General features: G+C 40.5%; 1 protein-coding gene and 1 long non-coding RNA gene across 4 annotated transcripts in view; one reads left to right on the top strand and one right to left on the bottom strand.

The window, feature by feature from the left end:
- Nucleotides 1-586: 586 nt before the first annotated feature.
- The window catches only part of cux2b (cut-like homeobox 2b), a 100,501-nt gene continuing 78,883 nt past the window's right edge, over nucleotides 587-22,204 (top strand). The window contains exon 1 of one of the 3 annotated variants that reach the window (XM_088302032.1): nucleotides 587-976. In XM_088302032.1, coding sequence (XP_088158158.1) covers nucleotides 914-976 — 63 coding nt within the window. In that variant the 5' untranslated portion in view covers nucleotides 587-913. Of the gene's footprint in view, nucleotides 977-1,161; nucleotides 1,691-22,204 lie in introns of those variants that run through there. The other 2 variants (XM_088302049.1, XM_088302041.1) reach the window with 2 other exon arrangements.
- LOC148344729 (uncharacterized) lies at nucleotides 7,533-8,319 on the bottom strand. Its single transcript, XR_015844697.1, has 3 exons — nucleotides 8,195-8,319; nucleotides 7,666-7,708; nucleotides 7,533-7,595 (listed from the first exon to the last, which is right to left on the bottom strand). It is a non-coding gene; the product is annotated as an uncharacterized LOC148344729 (long non-coding RNA).

Genomic DNA, 22,204 nt, shown 5'->3' with positions numbered 1-22,204 from the left:
GGGTGTGCTCATAATGCAACATATATTGTCTGTGCAATAAGGCTTTTAAATGTCTTGGTGTGAATTTACTTGCTAAACGTTTTCCATCATTTTCTCCGTTGATATTAATACCCATAAAATAAGTGAAACAAATGGACAGCATTTCATCACATGCAAGCGAGATTTTGGAAAGACGAAATGTGTATTGTGTGCTAAGTGTGTGTGTGTGTGTGTGTGTGTGTGTGTGTGTTACAATAAACAGATATGCATTCTGGGCTATATTTATTCAGAGGTTTTTTTATCGGAAGATTTAAGGGATTAAAAAGTCACATTAACATAGATATTTAGTAGAAATTTGATCTACAGTGCAAGTATAATCATTATATTGTGGAGGATTCTGTAAAATGTAATTAAACTGATCAACAATTAATACGTCTTTGGTAGTTATATTCTCAATCTCAGGCTATTACTTAATACAACGGGTCAGTAATGTATTTTATTGGCTGCTCCCTGACAGAAAGTGAGCTTCGAGAGAAACAAGTAAGTGGGCTTGGCTAAATTCCCTGAACTGCACTGATGTACTCATCATCTCCTTCTCTCCTTTTTTCAGACGCCATCGATAAACCACGGGCTTTACGTCAGTATTGATAACTTTGCCAAAGCAAAATCAAGTGTAGTTGTCAGGTTAGTGTCGTGGACGGAGACGATTGGACCCAATCAGTCTGCGTTTACTTTTAAAGTGTTGCTGCCAAAACCTACTTTTCCCCCTCTTTTCCTACTTCCAAACATTCGAATCAGATGTGATGACAAACATATCGGCGGAGTCGTGTTGTGTGTTTTTGCCAATGTGCCCATAAAGGCGTTTTAACTGGGGGGAATCCAGCCCACATATTTATTGCAGCCACTGAAAAAAAATCTCCTCAATATCCCCAAGATGGCCGCCGATGTAGGATCGATGTTTCAATATTGGAAGAAATTTGATCTACGGCGGCTTCAGGTTAGTGTTATTCTCATTCTCGCTTTATTTTTTCAGTAGCAAGTGTTGTGTTGTGCTCGGAAGTGTCTCGGGTCTTTTGGGGTGACTGGGAGAGTGAAAGCAGCGTGCTTTGCATCGCTACTTATCAGAAATTGATCCGTGTTCTGCCTTTGTTCGGTTCAATCATTGATCAGCGTGGAGCGAGTGCGGAGCAGCACAGCCTCCGCTAGCCACACCGATCTGGGATCAGCACCGCGGACAGCACTGTTATTTTTGCTTTTTGTTTTTTTTCCGCCTAAAATCTCGACTGTGAGCCGCTCGCACGGCTGTGCTCACACATACGGAAACTTTTAATGCGCGGTCGAGTCGCTCTTCTTGCATGGTAACTTTTTTACACCGCTTCGTATTTTATGCGGTTTGTGTCGACGTCCATCTGCACGGTCTTTATAGCTTTAAACCCCAAATTTAGTGTCGTTTTAGATGCTCGCAGCCTACAAGCTGACAAGTTTTTTGCAAGTTTTTTTTTAACCAAGGTATTTGCCGGTATTGTTACATTTTACAAATGATACGTTATCGCAACGATGGACATTGAGGTTCGTCACTGATAAACAAGGAAAGAATTCAAACACGTTTTTTGGGGGCGAACACGTCGTCTTTGAAGCCCCTAAACGATCATCTGATGGATTTATGTGGCACTGAAATGTGTCTTCACGGCTAGCGTGGGGAATGTGGCAGGTGAGCACTTTGTTTTATTGCAGACTTAACATGACTGCACGTTCCTTATAGCTTTAAGACATTAGCGTGGCCATAGTTAGCCACAAATGAGTAAATTAGTAAACCGCAATATAAGGCGGTTTTGTTATTTTTTTCCCTGTTATTTTTTTAAGATAGCAGTGTGTGGTTTCCGCTTCCCTCCCTCTGGATCCGCTCTCCCCCGAAGCCGCATAGGGCTGCTGGAGCGGGAGGCGGCGGGGGCTGTGTAATCGTATTCCCCGCTAATGTTTGTAAATCAGCTTCGGCCGGCGCAAGGGCACCATCTCCGCCGTCTGACTGATGTCGTGTATCATGACAAATGACAGGAGCATGGCAGCCCGCCCCCTCGCCAAAGCCTACCGAATAGAAACAATCACATCTGGTGTGTGTGTTAGTGTCGAGTGTTGTTGGAGCTCCTGGCCGCTGGACCGCCCAGTCATCCGGGCCACCGTCACACGGTTGTGTGTAGCTGGCTCTCGCAGAACAGGACCGAGAAACAAAAATCATCAACATTCACGAGCTTTTGCCGCAAATTGCTCCGAATAGCCTTGTAGCGACATTCCTTGCTGCCCCCCAGTCTCCAACCTATCACGACAGTCTGCAAAAAAGTGTGACCTTAATCTTATGCCTAAAAAATATACACTTCCTTTAACAGTACAATGTAAAGGGATCGAATAATGGAGCAATATCTATCGGTCCAAAATATTATAATCATTTGTACCTTTGCTTATTTAATTATAGATTCAGTACAAAAACTGCATTGAATTTGCCTGCCTTGTCATGCTATTAATGCTAATTTATTTTGGATTGTTTATTATTCTTGGCGTAGTTTGCAGAAACTACACTGCATCATACTGAGAGATGTGTTAAATGTTTTGTTTCATGTGGCTAAATCAAAATTAGAAACACTGCACTGCGGAACTATAATAATTATTTTAAACACCGATAATTGAATTCTTCTCTAAGAGTGTCTTTGAAAAATTAGCAATATTGTTCTTGAGAAGGCAATTTTCAATACAACACTACAACAACATCATTGGAGCAGTTTGTTGCATTGGAATACATCTATGTTGCATGGTACCGTGCAGCGCCTCTAACCCCCCAATCACATATCAGTTTTGATGCATAGCGGTTTTCCACCACTGTAAAATATAACTGCAATAAAAACCATATTGTGTAAATGATAATCTTTTTGACGATGTAAATAACACTAGAATTTGCAAAATAAGATGGCCTCCCTAATGCGTCTGTTATCTGTCTCTCCCTTCCCGTAGTGTAAGTGTACCTAAAGTATCTGCGAAAGCGGTATCTTCATAGAGTGCAAAAGGATCACATATTGCGTCCTTATAGAATTTATTTAAAACATCTTCACTGTAAAACTAGTGGATCCATATTTAAAAATGATTTATTATTTCATTGTTTCAAGTTTAAGACATGTAATAATTAATATGGTTGATACAAGAACTATCTAATATTAAAATTTACTTGTCGCCATGTTTCGAAGTGGTAAAATGACATTCATTGTGAACAATGACTCATGGACATTGCTTTTCACTGTTGGTTGTACTTCAGAAGCGTATATATTAGTCATCATTAATTCAGAAGAATTTCAAAACTTTTGTCAATGCTTTGGATGAATAGTATGGATCATATTTTTAAATCTTTAGCGAGTGCAATGCAGAACAAACACTCAGTGACCTTGGTAATAAAAATATCAGTTGCCCTTGTCCCAATAAGGTTTAGAACGTTTGTTAAGGTCAAATTCATGGCTGAGCTGTTGTCTTGTCCTGATGTGTAAACAATTTGAGTACTTTCTGCTGAAGAATCTGTATGCAAACAAGTTGCATTTTTTTCCTTGTACAGTTTTAATAACTGGTGCTGTACAATATGAGCACATTCTTTTATTGCTGTTAAGTTTTAGTAGTCTCATTTTTTTACCACATGCCCGGTGTTAACGGAGTGAGGCTCAAAGTGACACCCATAGCAGCAGTAGATTCCACTTTTAGTGAATGCATTATCATTACAGCGGTTGCATGACCCAAAATGCCATTCTTGCGTTTATCGTGTGACAGTGGGGTCTATTTATATCAGCAGTTAACGCCGCAAAATTTACTTTCTCATTACACACGATTATGAGTATATGAAGTGTTGGCACAGTAGAGTTGTGCCTCTGAGTTGTCTAGAATGAATAATTCACCTGCAGGCTGATGAAAAGAGGGCACGGCGAGTGCGAAGCACTGAGGTGGGGTGACCTTGGTTCCTGCTGGCTGCAGGTCACCCGGCCGTTGCTGTGGTAATCATTCACACCGGCCAGATGGCATTTCTGTGGGCGGGCATGAAAAGGACGGGTCAGGGTCTATTCTGCCAGGCCGAGTGAAGAACCCTGGGCCAGTGCGCTACCAGGGGAGCGAGTCAGTGCGATAGATGATAGGGTGTGGTCGAGTTGACTTTTTATTACTCTTTGGGTCGCTTTGCTTTCATGTACAATGTGTACGTTCTCCTGCTTGTGATAGTAAAAGGATTTGCGATATTTAATCAAAACCCATTATATCTGGTTAGACTTTTAAAAGCGTGTGCTCGTTGTCTGTCCTTATGGTCACTCATTTCCAGCCGTCTGTTGTTTCGTGTGATGTTGCAATGCTGTGCTCATTTGGATAAATAATGCCTCAATGATTGGTTACCATTCCTTGACCCTGTTTCCACTCTTCTCTTCTCTTAAGAGGCGGTGGGGTTTTTAGATCACAAACAAAAGCGGTACTACATTCAGCATGACTCAGTTGCTCTGGTGTCAGCTCTAATCCACACACACAGACAACAGTATTGCCAAACAGTGAAATTGCTTTGCAGCCTGTGAGCCTGGATGCCTCGCCTGCCAGCCCGTTCTGTGTGCTGTTTGCCAGTAGATTCCACACACACACACACGCACGCACGCACGCACGCACGCACACACGCACACTAACATCCCAATCTCAAATTGGCTGTGAAAATCGCTGTCTGTCTCTCATTCATTCATGCTTTAAATATTTGTTTGCTGATACTGTTAATGTCACATGTCTCAGTGTAATCTCATTGTAGTGCGGAGTAAATCTATGTTGAGCTCCTCCAATCTTGTATTATTTATCCAAATGACTGTATCGTTTCATTCCAAAGCTAAGCTGGCTCTAAAAAGCTTCAAAGTTGCCCTTCACTGTTGGTTCTGTACTCTTGTGTTCATTATTCCATCTTTTACAACTTCTCTCATGTTGGCAGCTCTTTCAAATGTGTTGCAGATTAAGTGCTGCGTTTAAATGTAAGAGCACTGGCTCGCGTCCTCATATAAACGCTACTACCGATACTTATTTGACTCAAAGGGAGGGCCTTGTCTGTCACAAATCTGGCATCCTTTGGGCTGCCCCTCTTTTCCTTTGACAGCAGCAACAAAGAAAAACGAGGAAGTGGAGTTTTACACAGGCATCTGGGGCAAATTGAGATGTGAAATCCAGGCGCAATAACCCCGGTATATATAAATATATATATAAAAAAAAAGAAAAAACCAGGGAACATTAGAGCGTGAGAGGAGTGAAACAGACTTTAGCGTTAAGCTGTTTAACCTCACTGCGTAGCATTAGTGGTAGAGACTTCAAAGCAGATGCTTGAGCGTTGGAAGACGAATGACAAATGGGTTTAGAGAGAGCTACGTTCAGCATTCACACTTGAAGACTAGGCCTGTCATTAATGTCAGCTTAATCACTTTGACCTTCCTTCAAGTAGATTTCCATACCTATCCATTTTTTTTGCCATACTTGTGCTCCTGTCTTCACGCTGCTGAATGTGCGGTGTTTTGATAAGCTGCGCCGTGTGATGACATTGTTTCTAAAGTCGTACGTGCCACATTTCGAAGAAGTCATGTCGTATGCACACTTTTAAACTCAATATACTTTACCTCAGTTTAGCAAAGAAGGTATGCTAAAGAGCTACCTTTTTGTAATATATTATGCCGTCGAGGGAATCCTCCTATATGTGGCCTGCTTTTCATAAATTAATCTACATTGGAGCCCACAAGTATGTGGGAGTGCGACCGAGCCTGACTTAAAGAAGTGAATTTGTGCTCATAATCGACATTCCCCTTAAAGTGAGAATAATCATAAATATACCACAAAGCGATTCCATGACACTTTAATCGCCATTGACGGGTATAGAAGTCCGAAAGTGCATTCTTTTCTCCTGGGCTGGCAGTGAATGAGTTCATAGCCTTTCAAAAGCTTACAGTTATGTGAAAAAATACAAACCCTTACATACACCTCGTGTAGTTCCTGTACATACTCATAAATAATTGTCATGATTACTTTGATAATATTGAACTACTAATTTTGCTTTCCAGTCCATTGTACAACAATCATGGAGGTGGAACGTTACACCCTAAAAAAGGATTGGTGAGATTAACCAAAAAAATGGTTAAAATTGACCAATCTAGTTGGTAGTTATGTGTCCGACTGATCTTTTGGTTAAAACAACCAATCGAGAATTGATAGCGTTTTTAACCAATGTTTATTGGTTGTAGGTTCCAACCAATACACGTCAGTCCTTTTGACCAAGATATTGGTTAATTTGTGCACAAGCAACCAATATAAATTGGTTGGACTGGAACCATCTATATTGGTTCATAATGACTATTTTAATTGGTTAAAATGGTACCATTATTGATTGGTACTGCAGGCTTGGAATTTAACACTGGTATCTGGAATAAAATAATGAGCAAGGTTAAAGCACCAATGCAGTTCAGTTTAATTTAAAAAAACAATACACTATATATTACAATGCATACATAATACAATACTTAACAGTATACAAAATATTTAGTAAATAGCATTTGGAACAGTTAATGCAGTGATAACAAAACACAAGTTGCAATTGCCAGTCCTTCCCTATGGAATGAGCTTCCATTAAATGCTAGGTGAGCCCCCTCTCTGTCCACTTTTAAAACACATTTCAAGACAAATTTGTATTCTTTAGTTTTTGACTCGACATGCGACTGTCGTTGTTCTTCTGGTATCTATTGTATGTGTTTATATCTTTTAATTTGTGTGCTAATTTCCCACAAATTAATATTACACCACATCAAAAGCACTTTTTTTTTTTACAGCTCCAGCTGTTGAAAAATGCGCTATATAAATAAAGCTGTATTGTATTTTGTTTTGATAATTAGTTCTTGAGTCCTTGGAGTTAAGACATCAGAGGGTGTGGCAATGCCATACACACGCACCTCTGAAGAAACATCCACACATCAGCAGCTTCTGTTGGGTATTCCACATCATATCCAATTTTGACAAGAGAGTCCAACTGGTAAACTAGTCGTCATAAAAGGACGTAGAAAATATTTGCGGCCAAGACTGTGGTCCCAGAGGCAACCACTTGGGCTGGCATGTGACCCCTCTCTTCGCACATTCCTCCATCCATTCTCTTTGACAGGCAAGGGGGTCTGTTCCAGGCTGGAATGAGAATAGAAAAATACAGTTTATTGTACAGACGGTTATTTTAGTTAATGAAAACTAACAAAATAACAAACAATAATTGAAAAAACATTTCGTTACCTCGGTCAGCATTTAACAAATTTTTGCAATATGAACTTTACTTCCGGAATGTGTGCATGCATGCATCTTGGTAACACAAATAGACCTCATTGTCATTGTTAAAATGTGAAACCTGAAAGATTTCTTTATGGCACTTAAAACAAATGTAAACCATGCTTCACACCAACTCTATACATGTACTGTCCAAAATTAATGCCACACCTTCAGAAAGTATTGTAGTTTTTGGATGAACTTGGCCCATGGAACCACTTTAGGAAACATGTCTTTCACCAGATCATCAGCAAGACATGAAAAACTCTCCTTGTCAATTTCTTCCTCTGAAAAAGAACAAAACTAATATATTATCACACAGTCCTTATACATGACATTATGCTTTTGATACTATACCTTTTTAATTGAGATTCAAGCATCACACACCAAGCACTAATACCTAGAAATAAACAAATGTATTATTTTCTCGGCAGTGCATATACACTGCAAACTTATATCATTCAGTGTTTCCCCCAGGTTTACTGGTTTGGAAGAGAGGGGAATGCTTGAACACAAATCAGCGCAGGTTATCTTATGAAGCAGGTGTCAGTCCTCCTCCAAAACAAGCAGCTTGACCACGTCGACTTTGCCAATATGCTAAGTTGATGTTGTGAGCTTTAACGTTGTTGATAACCACACGCTCTTCTAATACATTGATATCGCAGGGGTAATAGCTTTATTTGAATACAATTTCTTGGCAGTATACGACAATAGCCTTATATGTTTTTTTTCCTGACCGTTCTCACGAAAGTAAAAATTGCTCAGTTGACGAAAAACATTGGAAACGCCATTACCGTCGTTTAATGGCGGGCGTTTTCACATATTCAAAACCAGCGCAGCAAACATTCGCCGAAGGGCTAGCATGAGAGTGACAACAAAGACTTACCGTGAGAATACAATTAGATTTCAGGGACTCGCCGTTACAGGTTGTGTTCAGGACTAGGCATGTAATACCGTGCGGATGTTAACAGTTACTTTTCTTTCTACACTGACCCCCCCCCGACGCCATATACAGCAAGTAACAGCCCGAAGCTTGCTTTCATCCGCTCCCGCCTTCCGTCTTCTTCACTTCCTTTTGTGCCAACGACATGAAACAGCGCCAGCTTCCAATGGTGGCCAAACACATTTCTAACATTTTACCCATGCAAACACTATTGTGTAAAGCGATTCAAACACTGGTTAACATTTGGGACATTTGAAATAAGGATTTTGACTGCTCATATGTAATTAATTTCAAATGCTATACATACGTAAATTAAACAGTATTAAACACTTGTCTGATGTTTATCTCGGAGCGCATGCAATTTGGAGAGCCCCGCGAATACAAGCTGAAGTACAACCATTAAAAACAGTCTCCTTACTTACCCTTGAATCTTTCCACGTAGTTTTCTAATCCCCACTCCTGTAGCGTCTCAATCCAAAAGTCAAAATGGAAGTTTGCGATGAGCGACAACGTGGTTTGTGAAATGCAACGCCAGACTATTTATGTCTAAATTAATGACATAAATGGTACCAATATTTCTTGTTGATTCATAGAGATAATATAAATTAAATTAACATAAATAAATTGTAAATTAATATATACTCGTTCAGTAGGTCTATAGCTGACGCACACTACACACTATGTAGCAAAACAGTTGGGCTAGTGAAGTGTCCTTTCTGTAACCAAATTCATTGGTTGTTTGGATAACCAATGTATTTGGTATTCTTATAAACAACCGGATTGGTCATTGACCGCCCAATCTATTGGTTAATCTAACCAAAATAAGCTTAACCAAATAGATTGGTAGTTTTTTTAACCAATCCTTTTTTAGACAGTCTTTGGCACTTGCGCTGAAATGTTTACTTGAATAACCTGAAAGCCTTTTACTTTGAAGTATAGTGTTGTATAACTTGTTGAAAATTAAAGTATTTGGGGATAGTTTGTCATGTATGGTTTAAAATATTAATTTAAACAATTAGAAAGCAAAGAACTATGGTGGGAGCGTGCATTACTGCCGTGTCTTTTTTTTAATTTTTTAAATGCTTCACATGGCAGGGCTCAGTCCCAATGCTCTGCATGACATGACAGTTTAAACGGAAAGTAGAGCAGGGATACAGCTGTGTAGAAATCTTAAACGTAGAACCAAATCTGAGAAGCTCATGAACACTAACGTCACAATATCAATTCAGATAAAACCACTGCAGGCTATTTATTCAAAGCTTCAATTGCACGAACATACCTTGGAATAAACAAAGTTTATTAAACACGTTGAACATCATATTTTAAAGTGAAACAATTGAGTTTCCGATTTTAGTTTTCAAGTAGTTGCAGCGGAAGCATAAGGTTAAGTACCATTGTAAATTGTCACACACTGTTCATGTAAAAATTAAACAACTCTAATGGGATGTTTTGAACTATTATAATTTCATTCTGCCACTTTATTGGTAACAACTGCTTTGGAAACAGATGCATTTTAAGTGGCTCTTTTTTGCATGGGGGTGTCAGCATGTCACAAACCAGAAGTAGTTGCTGTTCACTGCTAAAAACCCATTCAAAACAAAAGCACAAATCTCAGTAAGGTTGCTTACTTAATTTCTGCATTGTAAATGCAATATTGAAAACGGTCAAATGTGGTGATTGATTTTAAAGAGGAAAAAAAAAAGAAAAATTGACTCTCAAACTGGGTCACCATCCGCAGCCCGCGGCGGACCCGTTTCTGCGACCAACCCATTTACAAAATAACACACGTAAATGTTTACTGAAAGTTGTATCTTTATTCTCTTCACAAATCATACATGCTTTGTGGCTTAACAGTATTTTATAATATTCCTAAAGATTGTTTAAGGTTATGGGATTTGCTGTTTCGTTCCTTTAAAGTCTTCCCCAAAATAGCCAAATCTGCATGATGTAAAACCGCCTGTAGGGTTTATTTCATTTAATGAAGCATGAATGCATACTTGTAAGCATGGTTTCATATACCATCTTATTGATTTGAATATATTGATGATCTACCTTTGAATGGTCTGCTATATTTTCCTTCGTCTCAAAGCAGTAGCTCCATTTATTTATTTATTTTTCCCGCTCAAGCGCACCCTTGGTAGATGACGGTGCTTCACAGAGATGCCTAATTTTTTATAGCAGTCTTCTGCTGCCCTGAGGCTGAAGCAATTGCTCTGCAGGAGTAAATAACCAGCTTTAACAAAACTTAGGGGACACATTAGTCCGCGAGAGGACTGCTTCTTAGTGGTAGGGCAGCCTCTTCTTCCCTCACACACAGGCAGTAGGAAGCATCAGCAGAGAGGTAATGGCTCATCGGCATGAGTATAAAGCTGTGGCCTTTCTCCCCGTTGACAGCCGGCCCCCCCTGCCCAGCGAGTTCATATCGAGCTGTGTTTCTCCACCGCGGCCTTGGCTTTATTTGTTTTTACCAGCTGACGCCACTGCACACATATTGAGCACCAGTCCTTTCTTGTTCATATCACAGGTTTCCCACCGAAAGGTTCCCCCCACCCACATTGTGTCGCTGCATCACGACCTAGCATGCCTCATCTGACCAGAGCCGTGTTGCACTTTATTTTCATTTGAGCCATTTCATTTTTCACGACTAAAACCGGGAGTGGTGTGTGCGTGTATTCTTGTTGCTTGTCATGTAACGCATGATAGCATAGTGTGATGGGTACTCCTGGGCTCAGCACGCTCATGAGATCAATGCTTCTCTCACCCTCTCCAGGTTGTCTTTGGGGACCTGGGCTGCTCTCATTATGTGCTGGTGCTTGGAGTGTGTTTCCTATACAGGAGAAGTAGACCGGTGCATGCCAGCCATTTATGCAAGTTGCAAGGTGGTCTTTCGAGTGTAGTCCACTTGTTATTACAAAGCAGCATTTCTACAGTATAATACTGAAGATGTGCTGTGGCGAAAAGCTGATGGATGGGTCTGGGTTTGTCAGTTTTTTTTTCCCACCGCCACACAGCTAATTACTCTTTTATTCATCTCCAACAATGTGAGGGCATAGAATAAATCTGAGTCATGCACTCGTGCTGCTTCACCAGAAAAGTGTGAACTGGGGCCCGAAAGCGAGCGAGTGGCTTCAAGAGGTATAGTTTATCATTTTTAATGGAGAGGAAGAGACGGTAAAGACGTGAAGCGCGGCTTTGTGATTTATATGTCGACTCATTCGGTAGAGAAAAGAGCTAGTCCACACTATCTCCCTTGTCCTTGCAGTCTGTTATGAGGAACTCCCACGCAAATCCTCACCCTTCCACATTCCTGGCTCCTCTTCACCAAAGCACACCTTTCTTTCATCTCAAGACCTCCAGGGTAGAATGGGGGAATTTGATTGAGCAAAAATGTGCAAAGGCATTATGCAGTGATTGCAAGCAATTCTGTCAGTGAATACTTGGAGATGAATCGGCGGTATGCAAAGGAGCATAGAGCATCTCTTTCCCTGCCTTTCAACTGAATGAGTTTTGTTGTTCCCAAATCTACCAATGTCATGTCTCCATTGTCACCTGTTCATTTAATTTGGTAGTGGAGAGCAATGGAGTATTGACAAGGGTTTGAAACTGTTAGCGTTCCCGGTGTGTAATATAGACCTGGAGGCTATTCTTCAGTTCCGCTCAGTCTCATGAGTGCTTTCTAGACCTTGTAAGCTTAATTAAATATGCAGCAGAAGACTGTAAGCGGGTCACTATTTTTGTCTTTTAAGTGTGGTAATAGAGGCCCCATCAACATGCACGAAAAAACTGGAAGACAAAAGCACGGCATTTTATATCTTTGTCAAAAGGGGAAAAGGAACAAAGAACTGAATTCAAGGAGCCGTCTTTTCTCCCCAATTTCCCTCGTTAGCCTCCAACTGCAATCCTCCTGTAGTGTCTTTTCCAGATGAATTTCATGATATTTTCTCCCCTCTCCTACTCTCCCATTTCTTGCTCTCTCACTCCTCAGCAGTTTTCCCCAGACAGGTTCCACAGTGTTTTAGAGGGGATGGATTTAATTGCTCTGTGGGGATTGGTTGGCTGTGCCGGGCTCGGCTGTTTAATTAGTGTACCCTGCCGGGATTGGTTTAATGCTTCATGATCTTGAAATTGTCTGATTGTTCAGCCCTCTGGGGACTCTCCCTGCCTACATAGGCAGCAGGTTTAGCTAAACATTGCTCCAGGCTTGCGGCAGTGTGCCTAAGGTTCTGAAATTTGGGAAGTGGGGGGGGGGTTTGGGTCAACCTAAGAGACAAACCAAGAGCCATGCATTTGTACTTGAAAGTCTTGGGGATTCACCCGAGTTGAACAGATCTCATTGGAATGCTTAGCCACTGTTTAATCCAAACTTCATATATTATATACGGAAATCAACCAATATAGTTCTAATATTTAACTCTGATGCTGTGTTTCTGTATGATAGACAGGCACTTTTGTTCCATCCAACAAAAGTAATTTGCTCTTCATGCAGATTCCTGCTCCCTCCCAACTGTTTGCATATTTTCACTTGGTGGTCTGAATGGATGATGTTGCTTGTGTTGTCTTTTTAAACACAGCCAGCATCATCTCGTGACGATCTGTGAATTATGTGCGTGGTCACCTTGAGTTAGGGGAGCTGCAGAGATTACATTTGTGTAAAAGGTTTGGGGCGTGTCTACGTCCCTTCAGTGGCCTTCCACAGGATGCCCTTGATTTTGTTCAATCATGGCAGTGTTTTTGACCTCAAGAGTAAATGTGCTTGGCATCAGATCACGGATAAGGAAGAGTGTGGCAGTTCAGTCCAGCACAGACAGTACTTATTGAAGGCTAAACTCATTCCGCTTCATCAAACTTATCGAGCCTTCGCTTTCAAAGAAGTCAACCTTGAAGTGCATAAATCTCCATTGGCTGGTAATAAGAATATGGTCCTTGGTCCTTCCGCTTCCTCTGTTTGTCCTCTCGGATAATGATGACTGGATGTTCTTGTGCAGTTCAGCACAAGGATTTTTCAAATCTTGATAGACTGTTTGTCTGTTACAGAACCCTCACATAAAGATATAATCACAGGCATTTAGCCATATTGGTCATATTGCGTGTGGTTTGTTCCGATAATCTCAACAGTACACCACGCGCTTTAAGATTCTCTATCAAGACTGATCTAGAATGAGGCAGATCTCTCCATGATCACATGTGATCTCTCAAAGGCAAAGAAGAACAGACACTCTGGGATATATGTTGAGTTCACCCGGAGGCGAGGAAGTCAAGAAAAAAAACACTTTTATACAACCCCAACCCTCCCAAAAAAAAACAAAAAACCATTGTATTTTGTTGTATTTACCGCCTCCTCCTTGTTCATCAGCCAGGGATCTTCGTTGACTGGCTACAATATTTAGTTTTGTCAACCCCACCTGTTACGGACGCAATTATTGGGACAACTCCACTCTAAACGCACCTCAGACACCAAGGATAATCTTATTAGACAATCTTACAAGACAAACGATAGTTGGTTGTTGGACAGGGTTTTGAAACTTTAGTGTGATTTATTTCTTTCTTTGTATCTTTCTTTCTTTCTTTCTTTTTTTTTTTTTTTTTTTTTACATATATGAAATGACTCTATGAGGGCCCCTTCAGGTACACATCCAAGTTGTGCAGTCTGTTTCTGTTGACAAAATCGTGCTAAACCCTGGGGGTCATTTTTTTTCTCTTCTGTGTTTCCTATGGTGTTTACATCATTAGAGACCTCGGGCGGATGCGCATGATCACCAAGGCGATTGAACACATGGTAACTGAGCTGCTCCCAAATGAGTCCCACCCTGATTTCCATCCCCTTTCTCTCTGGGGGAGATGCCCTGATTACTGAACGACTTTGTGCTGGAGTTGAGGGACCACTCCAGCTGTTTGGCTTGTTGTTGTGCAATGATGATGAGGAATCAAAGTTGTGCTATATCGACAATGTTGCTGCCATGAATGTTGCTCAGTTATGATGGAACATCTTATTAGTCTGTAATAACGGCTCCCAGGATAGAAAGATATAGCGCTGGATATTTATGTATTATCTTACTGAGGACTGTCAGGTCAATTGCAGGCCACGGCCAAAGGAAATAGTGCTGGTCTTTGATAAAGCCTTCAAAGATAATAATACAGAGCTGGTTCTCATTCAGAAATTATATTACTCTCCCCCACTGCCTCTTGGCCATGGCTGTGTGTCCAGCGTCCGTCTAGACGTGCGGCATCATTAACCTGCTGCGACCTCTACCACTGTTGAATTGGCTCTCGCATCCCCTGCAGTCTAGCATCAGAAGCTCCTCCTGTCCACAGGGAGCTGGGGCTCCTCTGGACTGTCCATTAGAGCCACTTGCCTCTACTGCAGGCTTTAATAGGCCAAGTGGCCGGAGCATCTCTCAGACTGCTGAATAATTCAGAACGTCTGGGCAGTGTCTAGTCCCGGGGCACAGGGGGATGTGAACTGGGGTGCAGGGGCTGCACCGAGGCACAGGGGTTAATAACAGGTCTGTCAGTAGCTGCTCAACCCCCACCACTTCCGACAATACACCATACCCCTCCCCACCTACGAAACAATCCTATTCACTTGATTAGATTTTTCAAAATGGATCAATTTTTAATCAGCGGAGCATCTGACTATGGTCAATACAATCGTGGCTGGGAAGACAGTTGCTGGACAGCTGTCTTTATTTGCTGGAATGTTTGCTTTTTTTCTATGCAACGCAAGGGTATAGGTAACAAACGATGAGCTCAGACCACAGATGTCTTACCCTTTTCTATTATGTAATTCCCATGTTATTGCTATTTAGCTAAATGTGACATCACATCCACCAATTCCAGTGCTTTCCGATCATGATATATAGATTACTCATGCTATTTTTCTTGCAATTGCACATCTCTCCAAAGAGATATTGCTTCTCCATTTGCATCCACATCTCTCGCTGGAGTATGGTGCTAAACCAGCTATTTTACACACTACCCTCCTTTGACTGTAAATAAAGATGCGCAGCTGAATTCAAAATGGCAAATCTTTCTGTGATAGCAGATGTTTCTAAAGTTAGGCAGTCATTTGTGCAGTACATTCTCACATTGTAATTCAATTATGTGTACATGAGGGACAACATTACACAGCAACACAAAATTATTATCATTCTCTCACTTTCTCATATTCTTTATATATATATATATATATATATATATATATAATGAAATTGTGCTCTTTTAGGCAATGAAATGTTCTAATACGCAAGGTCAAATAATGCAACATGCTGTAAAATCAATACTGTTCTGACCGGATGGGAGTAAATCATTTATCAAAGTCAAAAGGATAGGTCAATAATATCACAACAAATCAGACAAACACATTATATAAGTTGTATAATTTAATAATAATAAAATAAGAAAACAAGCCATGCCACTTAAAAATATGTCCGTGTCGCCCACAAAACGATGGACACATTTTTATCAGGGGCACTGAACAACAAGTTATTTAGGATTTGGTTGATCAAAATTGGAATGTTGAGTTATAAAAACTAAGTTGATCACACCGATAGTTGAATGGAACCCGCATGTTTTGTTTTGTTTTACTCACGGTGTGGACATTCTATTGTACAATGGGGCACAAGTCGCTTCTGTTGTGAAATCACTTGCATCTATGTTTGACTTCAAGATGAATATTCAGTGATACATACATGACATTTGCTAGAGGTTTCAAGGAAGATACTGAAAGTGAACACAATATCAGTACTCACCCATAAAGTCTACATTTTCTGTCAACTTTGACATTGTTGTACGGATGTCCACAGCTACAATTGATCCTTTTGTTTTGTCCGCTATTTCGAGGAACCCTTACTGTATTAACTGTCGAAAATATCCACAAATAAGCTCACATGGGCCAGAATTCCTAGGTGTGTGCCAATTGCGGTTATGTTTCAAACAGCATTACTTGCCCTAAAAAAAAACTTGACTTAAATAGTGCAAATTAAATATCATTCACAAGAAATGCTCTGTAGGCAGATGAATAGGTCATGTAAATTTTTTTTAGCAATTGTTTTCTCGTGAATTTACTCCGTCATCGCAGATTTTAGAGGTGTTTTAAATGCAAATTCAGTTTTTTTTGTTTTGTTTTTGGAAAATTCCACCAAGATCATGACTTCTTGTTACATTCCTAGTAATAGTACTCAGATTTAGTACAGTACTACTAGACCCAAAATATTAAATATAAAGTACAGATAATTTAAGACTTCTCTGACAACTTATTATGCACGTAAAGACACTTTTACATTCCCTTGGATCTAATTTGATAATGCATGTGGTCATATAATGTGTGTATTGAACACTAGTCATCCTAATATATATTTATTATGTCAGTCTTACCTCACTTTACATCACACTTAAGCAATAAATGAGACACTTCTAGAAAGGATTTTCTTCACTCACTCGTCACAGAAATACTGCTCATCTTAACAGTTTTAGTGTAGAAATTATTTCAAGGCTGTCAATGAACACTTTCTGAAATAAAACAATTGAGTATGTTTTGGGAAAAATTACAACTAACTAAAAGGACATTGTATGCTCACAAAAATAACTAAAAAGAACGGCAATCATGGAGAAAATATTCTTTGTTTTCGTCTTTTTATACTTTTTGTGAGAATTTAAAATGTAAAACATGGCACTGCCGGATTTACAGTCTCGGACAAAAGAAAATGCATGGTCACGGAGACAGGTCTTATGTGCGGCATACTGCTTTCTTTCTTTCCTTTTTTCTTTCTTTCTTTCCTTCTTTCTTTCTTTCCGTTGCGTTTTATTTGTTAATGGTTAGTCGTCATTATTGTTAGTAAGTTAATAAAACTTTCTAATGTTATCATTTAAATTTTTTTTTAATGAGCAATACTTGTTACCTTTAAAATAAATCGCACCTGACAAATGCACCACATTACAAAAAATTCCAACTAATACTAATAAATACTAAATCAAAACTAAACATTCTCCCAAAAACTAAAACTGATAAAAAACAAACAAATCAATTCTGTAAACTAATTCAAACTAACGGTATTCAAAATATAAAGTCAAAACGAAATAAAAACTAATCTAAAATGAAAAATCCCTGCTACACAGTTATTCAGAATCAATCAATACTTTTCTGCCGATGTGACGCAGTTGCATCAAATTTGGACATCCAGTCATCAGCTGTGTTTTCATTACAACGACACTGCTGGTGTGTCAGTGCTCTCATGTCCTCTACTCCTGCGCACCCCGGTTGTCTGTTTGTCTCGTTAATATGCAAAGGTGGTCATTCAGGGAGTCGTTCTGGACCAGTGTAAACGAATCGGCTGCAATGATTAGCTGCTGCCGCCGAGTAAGTGTCCATCACTTTGTTAGTACATTTTTGGAGAATACCCGCCCCCAACCCTCCACACTCCCACGCCCCAAGTCTTATTGTTGCTCACATCTTGTCAAGGAGTGACTCTGAAAAGCTCCCAAACAACAACAGCAGTAAATACACTGTAAGTGGACTTACTTAATGGGAGATTTTGCATGCTTAATTGCCAGTATGGATTGAAGGTCCATTAAAAGACATCAGTGTCTTGGAATGCAGCATACAGTTTGTGGATATGTGAGATGGATTGATTTGATAACTTCTTGAATTTCCTGTCTGGATGAAGTAATTGGAAACATAGAGTGCATCGGCAGTTTTGAAAAATATATATAAAAAAAAAAAAGAACAAAACTAAAATGTTGTTTCTCGCCCGACTGTCCTCTTCCTATAATTCTGCACAATTTAGTTTGATCGGTTAATGCAAGCATGACTCTGTGTGGCTCCACATTTGCCCTGAGGGAAATGTTAGTGATATTTATGAGAACCTTTTTAACCCTAGCTCAATAGCAGCAGTTGGATGGTCAGTGTACAGAGGGACTATCAGGCAGAGGAGGAGGTGGACCTGGCGTCAGCCATACTGACAAGCTCTTATTTACCGTCTAGATCTATGACTCATTTTATGTACCTAATCGTAAAGCACTGAGATTTATCGGAGGTAACGGGACAGTGGGGAATACCCCATGAGACTGGCAGATTCACTCCACCCCCTTCTCCAGAGCCTTGGTTCACGTCACCTGGTGGAGGGAAAGCTTGGGGGCCCACTTGAGCAAGTCTATATCTCAAGCAGATATAGACAGCTGATTTGTTTGTCTCATAAAAATAAGGGCAGTAAAAATTGCACGAGCTAATGGATGACTCTGCGAGGATTAATAGCAGCTTATTGGTCAGGTGCAGTGACCTTCTGTGAGACCAAAAGAACACCAACTCAGGGGTCTCATGTTCTTTGCAGTAGATTTGCAGAACCACCAATAAGTAGCGTCAATAAGCACATTCTTAATAGCTTCGTGTAAAATACTGTGGAACGTTTCTTGGATTTAAATATTGTTGGATGGGATGTTTATGAATGCCCTGTCCCATTAATATCAAAGGGAAGAGCAAAAACAAAAAGGTATTGTAATACTCCCTTTGTTCTGACAGCCTTGCTATCAGCTATTGCTGAAAATTAGAATCAAATTTTCATTGTTGTGGAAACAGTTTAATCCAATCATAATCTGATGTAACAAAGTGCCAAAATATCTCTCTGCATAAATAATTGTAGCCGACTTAGCCCTGTCACTTTAAATTAACCTCTGTTGCAACAGGAGACAGGCTTCACTAATCTGCCATTGTTATGTTTGGCAGTGTGTAGCAAGTGCAAAACAGATCTGGCAGTTAGTGGCAAAGTACAGGCTTTCGAATGACAGTGCGACTTCCATGTTTCAACGAATATTGTCTCGATGTGATGTTGCTGTGGTTCTTGGAATTAGGCGGAGGCCAATGAGTGTCACGAGTGGATGTGTGGATAAGGGATTTTTTTGAGATGGGTTCAGCTATCCCACCTTTCCTCATGATATCGCTTACTTTTTCAACTCCAAATTGGCCAACGTTTTAATCCCTAAAGACCCTTAAATTCACTGCATGTAAGCGTGCCCATATGCCCGCACGATGGCTTATTGTTTAGTCTTCTGTTGCAGGCTATTAAAATGTTGAGCAGCCAATTGGAAACCTAGGATGCCATTGTGTTGGTGGTTATACGGTCGGGCAGCAAGCATCCAAGTGGGGGCCCTGAGGAGGAAACTCTGCAAGTGACTGACCCCACACAGCTCGCTCAGTATGGCAGCATCTGCAGTTCCATCAAAGCACTTGACTCCAGTGTCCCCCGCAGAACGCAGCTTTGTAACATAAAACAAAACGCTGATTGGTCCCTCTGTCAACTTCCCTTCATCACAGCGCCGCTGTGGATGAGGTCTCCGCCCGGGAGATAAAATAGCTCAACTTTCTCATGTGCTATGCCATTTTGTCAGTTTGCCTGTTCCACTTATTCAGTGTTTTTTGACTTGCTGAGCTTGAGGGGATGTGAGTGCCATTTTGCACCCAGATCTGAGTTGTGTTGATTGAATTAGACAAAGTCGGGAGATAATTAAGAACCGCAAGGCGCTGCAAAACTGTCTGCTTGGTGAAAATGAGACGCTGCCACATCAATGAGCTAGCTGGCTCTGCTTGATGTCAGTGGTGGGTTATATCAGTTGACACCCTTACCTCCTTTCCCTTTAATGTTTCTCCAAATATGATTAATCACACACCGTAAAACCATTGCTTCTGACAGGCCACTGCATTTTCACAGCTTTGTTTGTTTCAATCATGATTCAAAGCTGCCAAGTGCAGTTTAAAGTATAAGCGCAACCCTAAAGAGTGTGTGTCTGAGGTTCATCTTATATAGAATAAAACTGAGTGTTCTAGTCCCTGCATTCAAAATTACTTGAATAGAACAAAAGCATAATTCTAAGGGTTATTTATTTTTAATTGCATGTAATCAGTAACTCAAAAGTTGAGACATGATGAACACAATATAACTTCAGAACACATATTCAGCAGAAAATCCTTTGTGGAATCAGTTTCACATAGCTAAAGGCATTCTTCTTCCTTTTTCTAATTTGTCCATTTTATATCCTTCTATTTTACGCATGTGGGCCATGTAGCAACTCTCCTTTTCCAGGGCTGAATAGGTAATGTTACTGTGAAGTCAACATTGAGAAATATACAGCGAAGGTGCAATAAATTTGGCACTGAGGAACGCAGAAATATATGTTTTTGGAAGAGTCTGTCTTTGTGTTTGTGTCGGCCAGAATGTGAAACAGGGCTGTGCATGTTCTGAGGGCCCCCAAAGGTGCTGGACTCTAGGCAGGGAGGGTGGAAGACCAGGAGAACAGTGTGTCAAAGGCTAATTTTCAAAGCCACTCACGACGCTCATCTCTCACTGTGAAGTGGCAAGCGTGGCAAGTGGCTTGCACGTTGTCATGGATACTAAAGCATGGGACCCCAGAGATCGGTAGCGGGGGACGAATGGCTGCCCTGTCTATAGGATTCCTGTCAGCTCTGACCTGATAGCTGGCAATGACGGATCATTTGTCATATTGTAATTGTTCTCAACAAACATACAATACCGCCTTGTATCAGCGCTAGTGTACTGCTAGGCTAATTAAGTGGGGGAAGAGGAACAAATTCACTGATCCACTGCCTGTTCCGCTGAAAGAGACAATGGCTCCGTTGTCCAAGCTCAGCGGTCTGATTAGAGCTGTGAGTTGAGGAGAAAAAGTGCGGCCACCAGAATAAACCAGGACAATCATAAAGTAAACAGCAGCCACTTCGCTGTATCGACGTGACAAGGTTGGCGTAAAGTCTGTGAGGAGTGTGGACAGCAGACGAAACAGCAGTAGGTCGAGCAGTGAATTTCCCCCCTACCCTCGTCTCTGTGGCCTCTGAAATGGTGAAGGAGAATGTTTATCCATGATAATAAATACAGAGGACGCATAGCTGGGATTCGTACTTCTATCTGATGGGTTCTGAGATGGCCAGAAGTGCCTGAGCTGAGTACAAATGACACTGGGTACACAAAGGTGGCATTTGTTCTCTCTTGTTTTGGTATGGGCTCTGTATCCTTGCTATTGCTACTGGGATTGGCCCCCGTGCCATACACGCATTCTATTCACTGTGGATTTTTTTTCTGTGTGTGCAGGTCACAGAGACAATGCTTGACTGTTGAGATATATTGTGTACCCACTTTGAGTGTACCTACTAGTTACATATAGCATAGATTGCAGAGTGCCGAACTAAATATGCAGAATTCTCAGCACAATACACTTTAGTCTTCATTCAGTCATCTCATAGTTGCCATTTTGTCAAATTGGATCAAACTCCTCCACTGCTCATATTCTCTTTCTATTTTGTATTGTGGCCCGCTGTTAAAGAGAAGGCAGTAGATAAAAGTTTTTACTGCAGTCTTTGGAACGTAGTGGCTGGAATTTTTAATCAGTGGACTGCATGTTACTTAGTAAAATAATAAATGCAGTCACAATCTAAATGAGACAAACAGACTGATTTAAGTGACATTTTCCAGACAAAAATGTGGCCTGTCTCGATACAGTTTAGGGATGTGCCACTCTCCAATAAAACATGATTTGAGGCATATCTCAATACGTGGGGTGCGATACAATTTAAGGACGGTTTCTTTAAAATTGGAACGATTTGATTCGATGGCGTAAGATTATGATTTGGTTCATTCGAAAAGGTATGGTGCAATTTACAATATGAATGAACTTGTCAGTAGGTTACTCTAAATGTAGCATTTCCTCTCCAACGAGAGACCGTTTGATACGTATCTCGATGATGTGAAGTAGAATGATTACATTTGGTTCAAGTCAATGCGCTCACATCTTTTTAATCAAAAATGAGTTTCCGATCCAAATCGGTGTTTTGTAACACCCTGAATATATGCCACGTATTCAATATTTTACTCGTTTTTCCAGTTGATATGGTACTGAAAGAGGCGGCACGGTGGACAACTGCTTAGCATGATGGCCTAACAATACGGAGGTCGT

This window comes from Idiotropiscis lumnitzeri, chromosome 1, assembly GCF_059441095.1.
Source record: "Idiotropiscis lumnitzeri isolate Australia: NSW breed Sydney's pygmy pipehorse chromosome 1, RoL_Ilum_1.0, whole genome shotgun sequence".
In the NCBI taxonomy this organism is placed as follows: Eukaryota; Metazoa; Chordata; class Actinopteri; order Syngnathiformes; family Syngnathidae; genus Idiotropiscis; species Idiotropiscis lumnitzeri.
The sequence above is the reverse complement of the archived record's forward strand: the minus strand, read 5'-3'. Positions and strand labels throughout refer to the sequence as shown.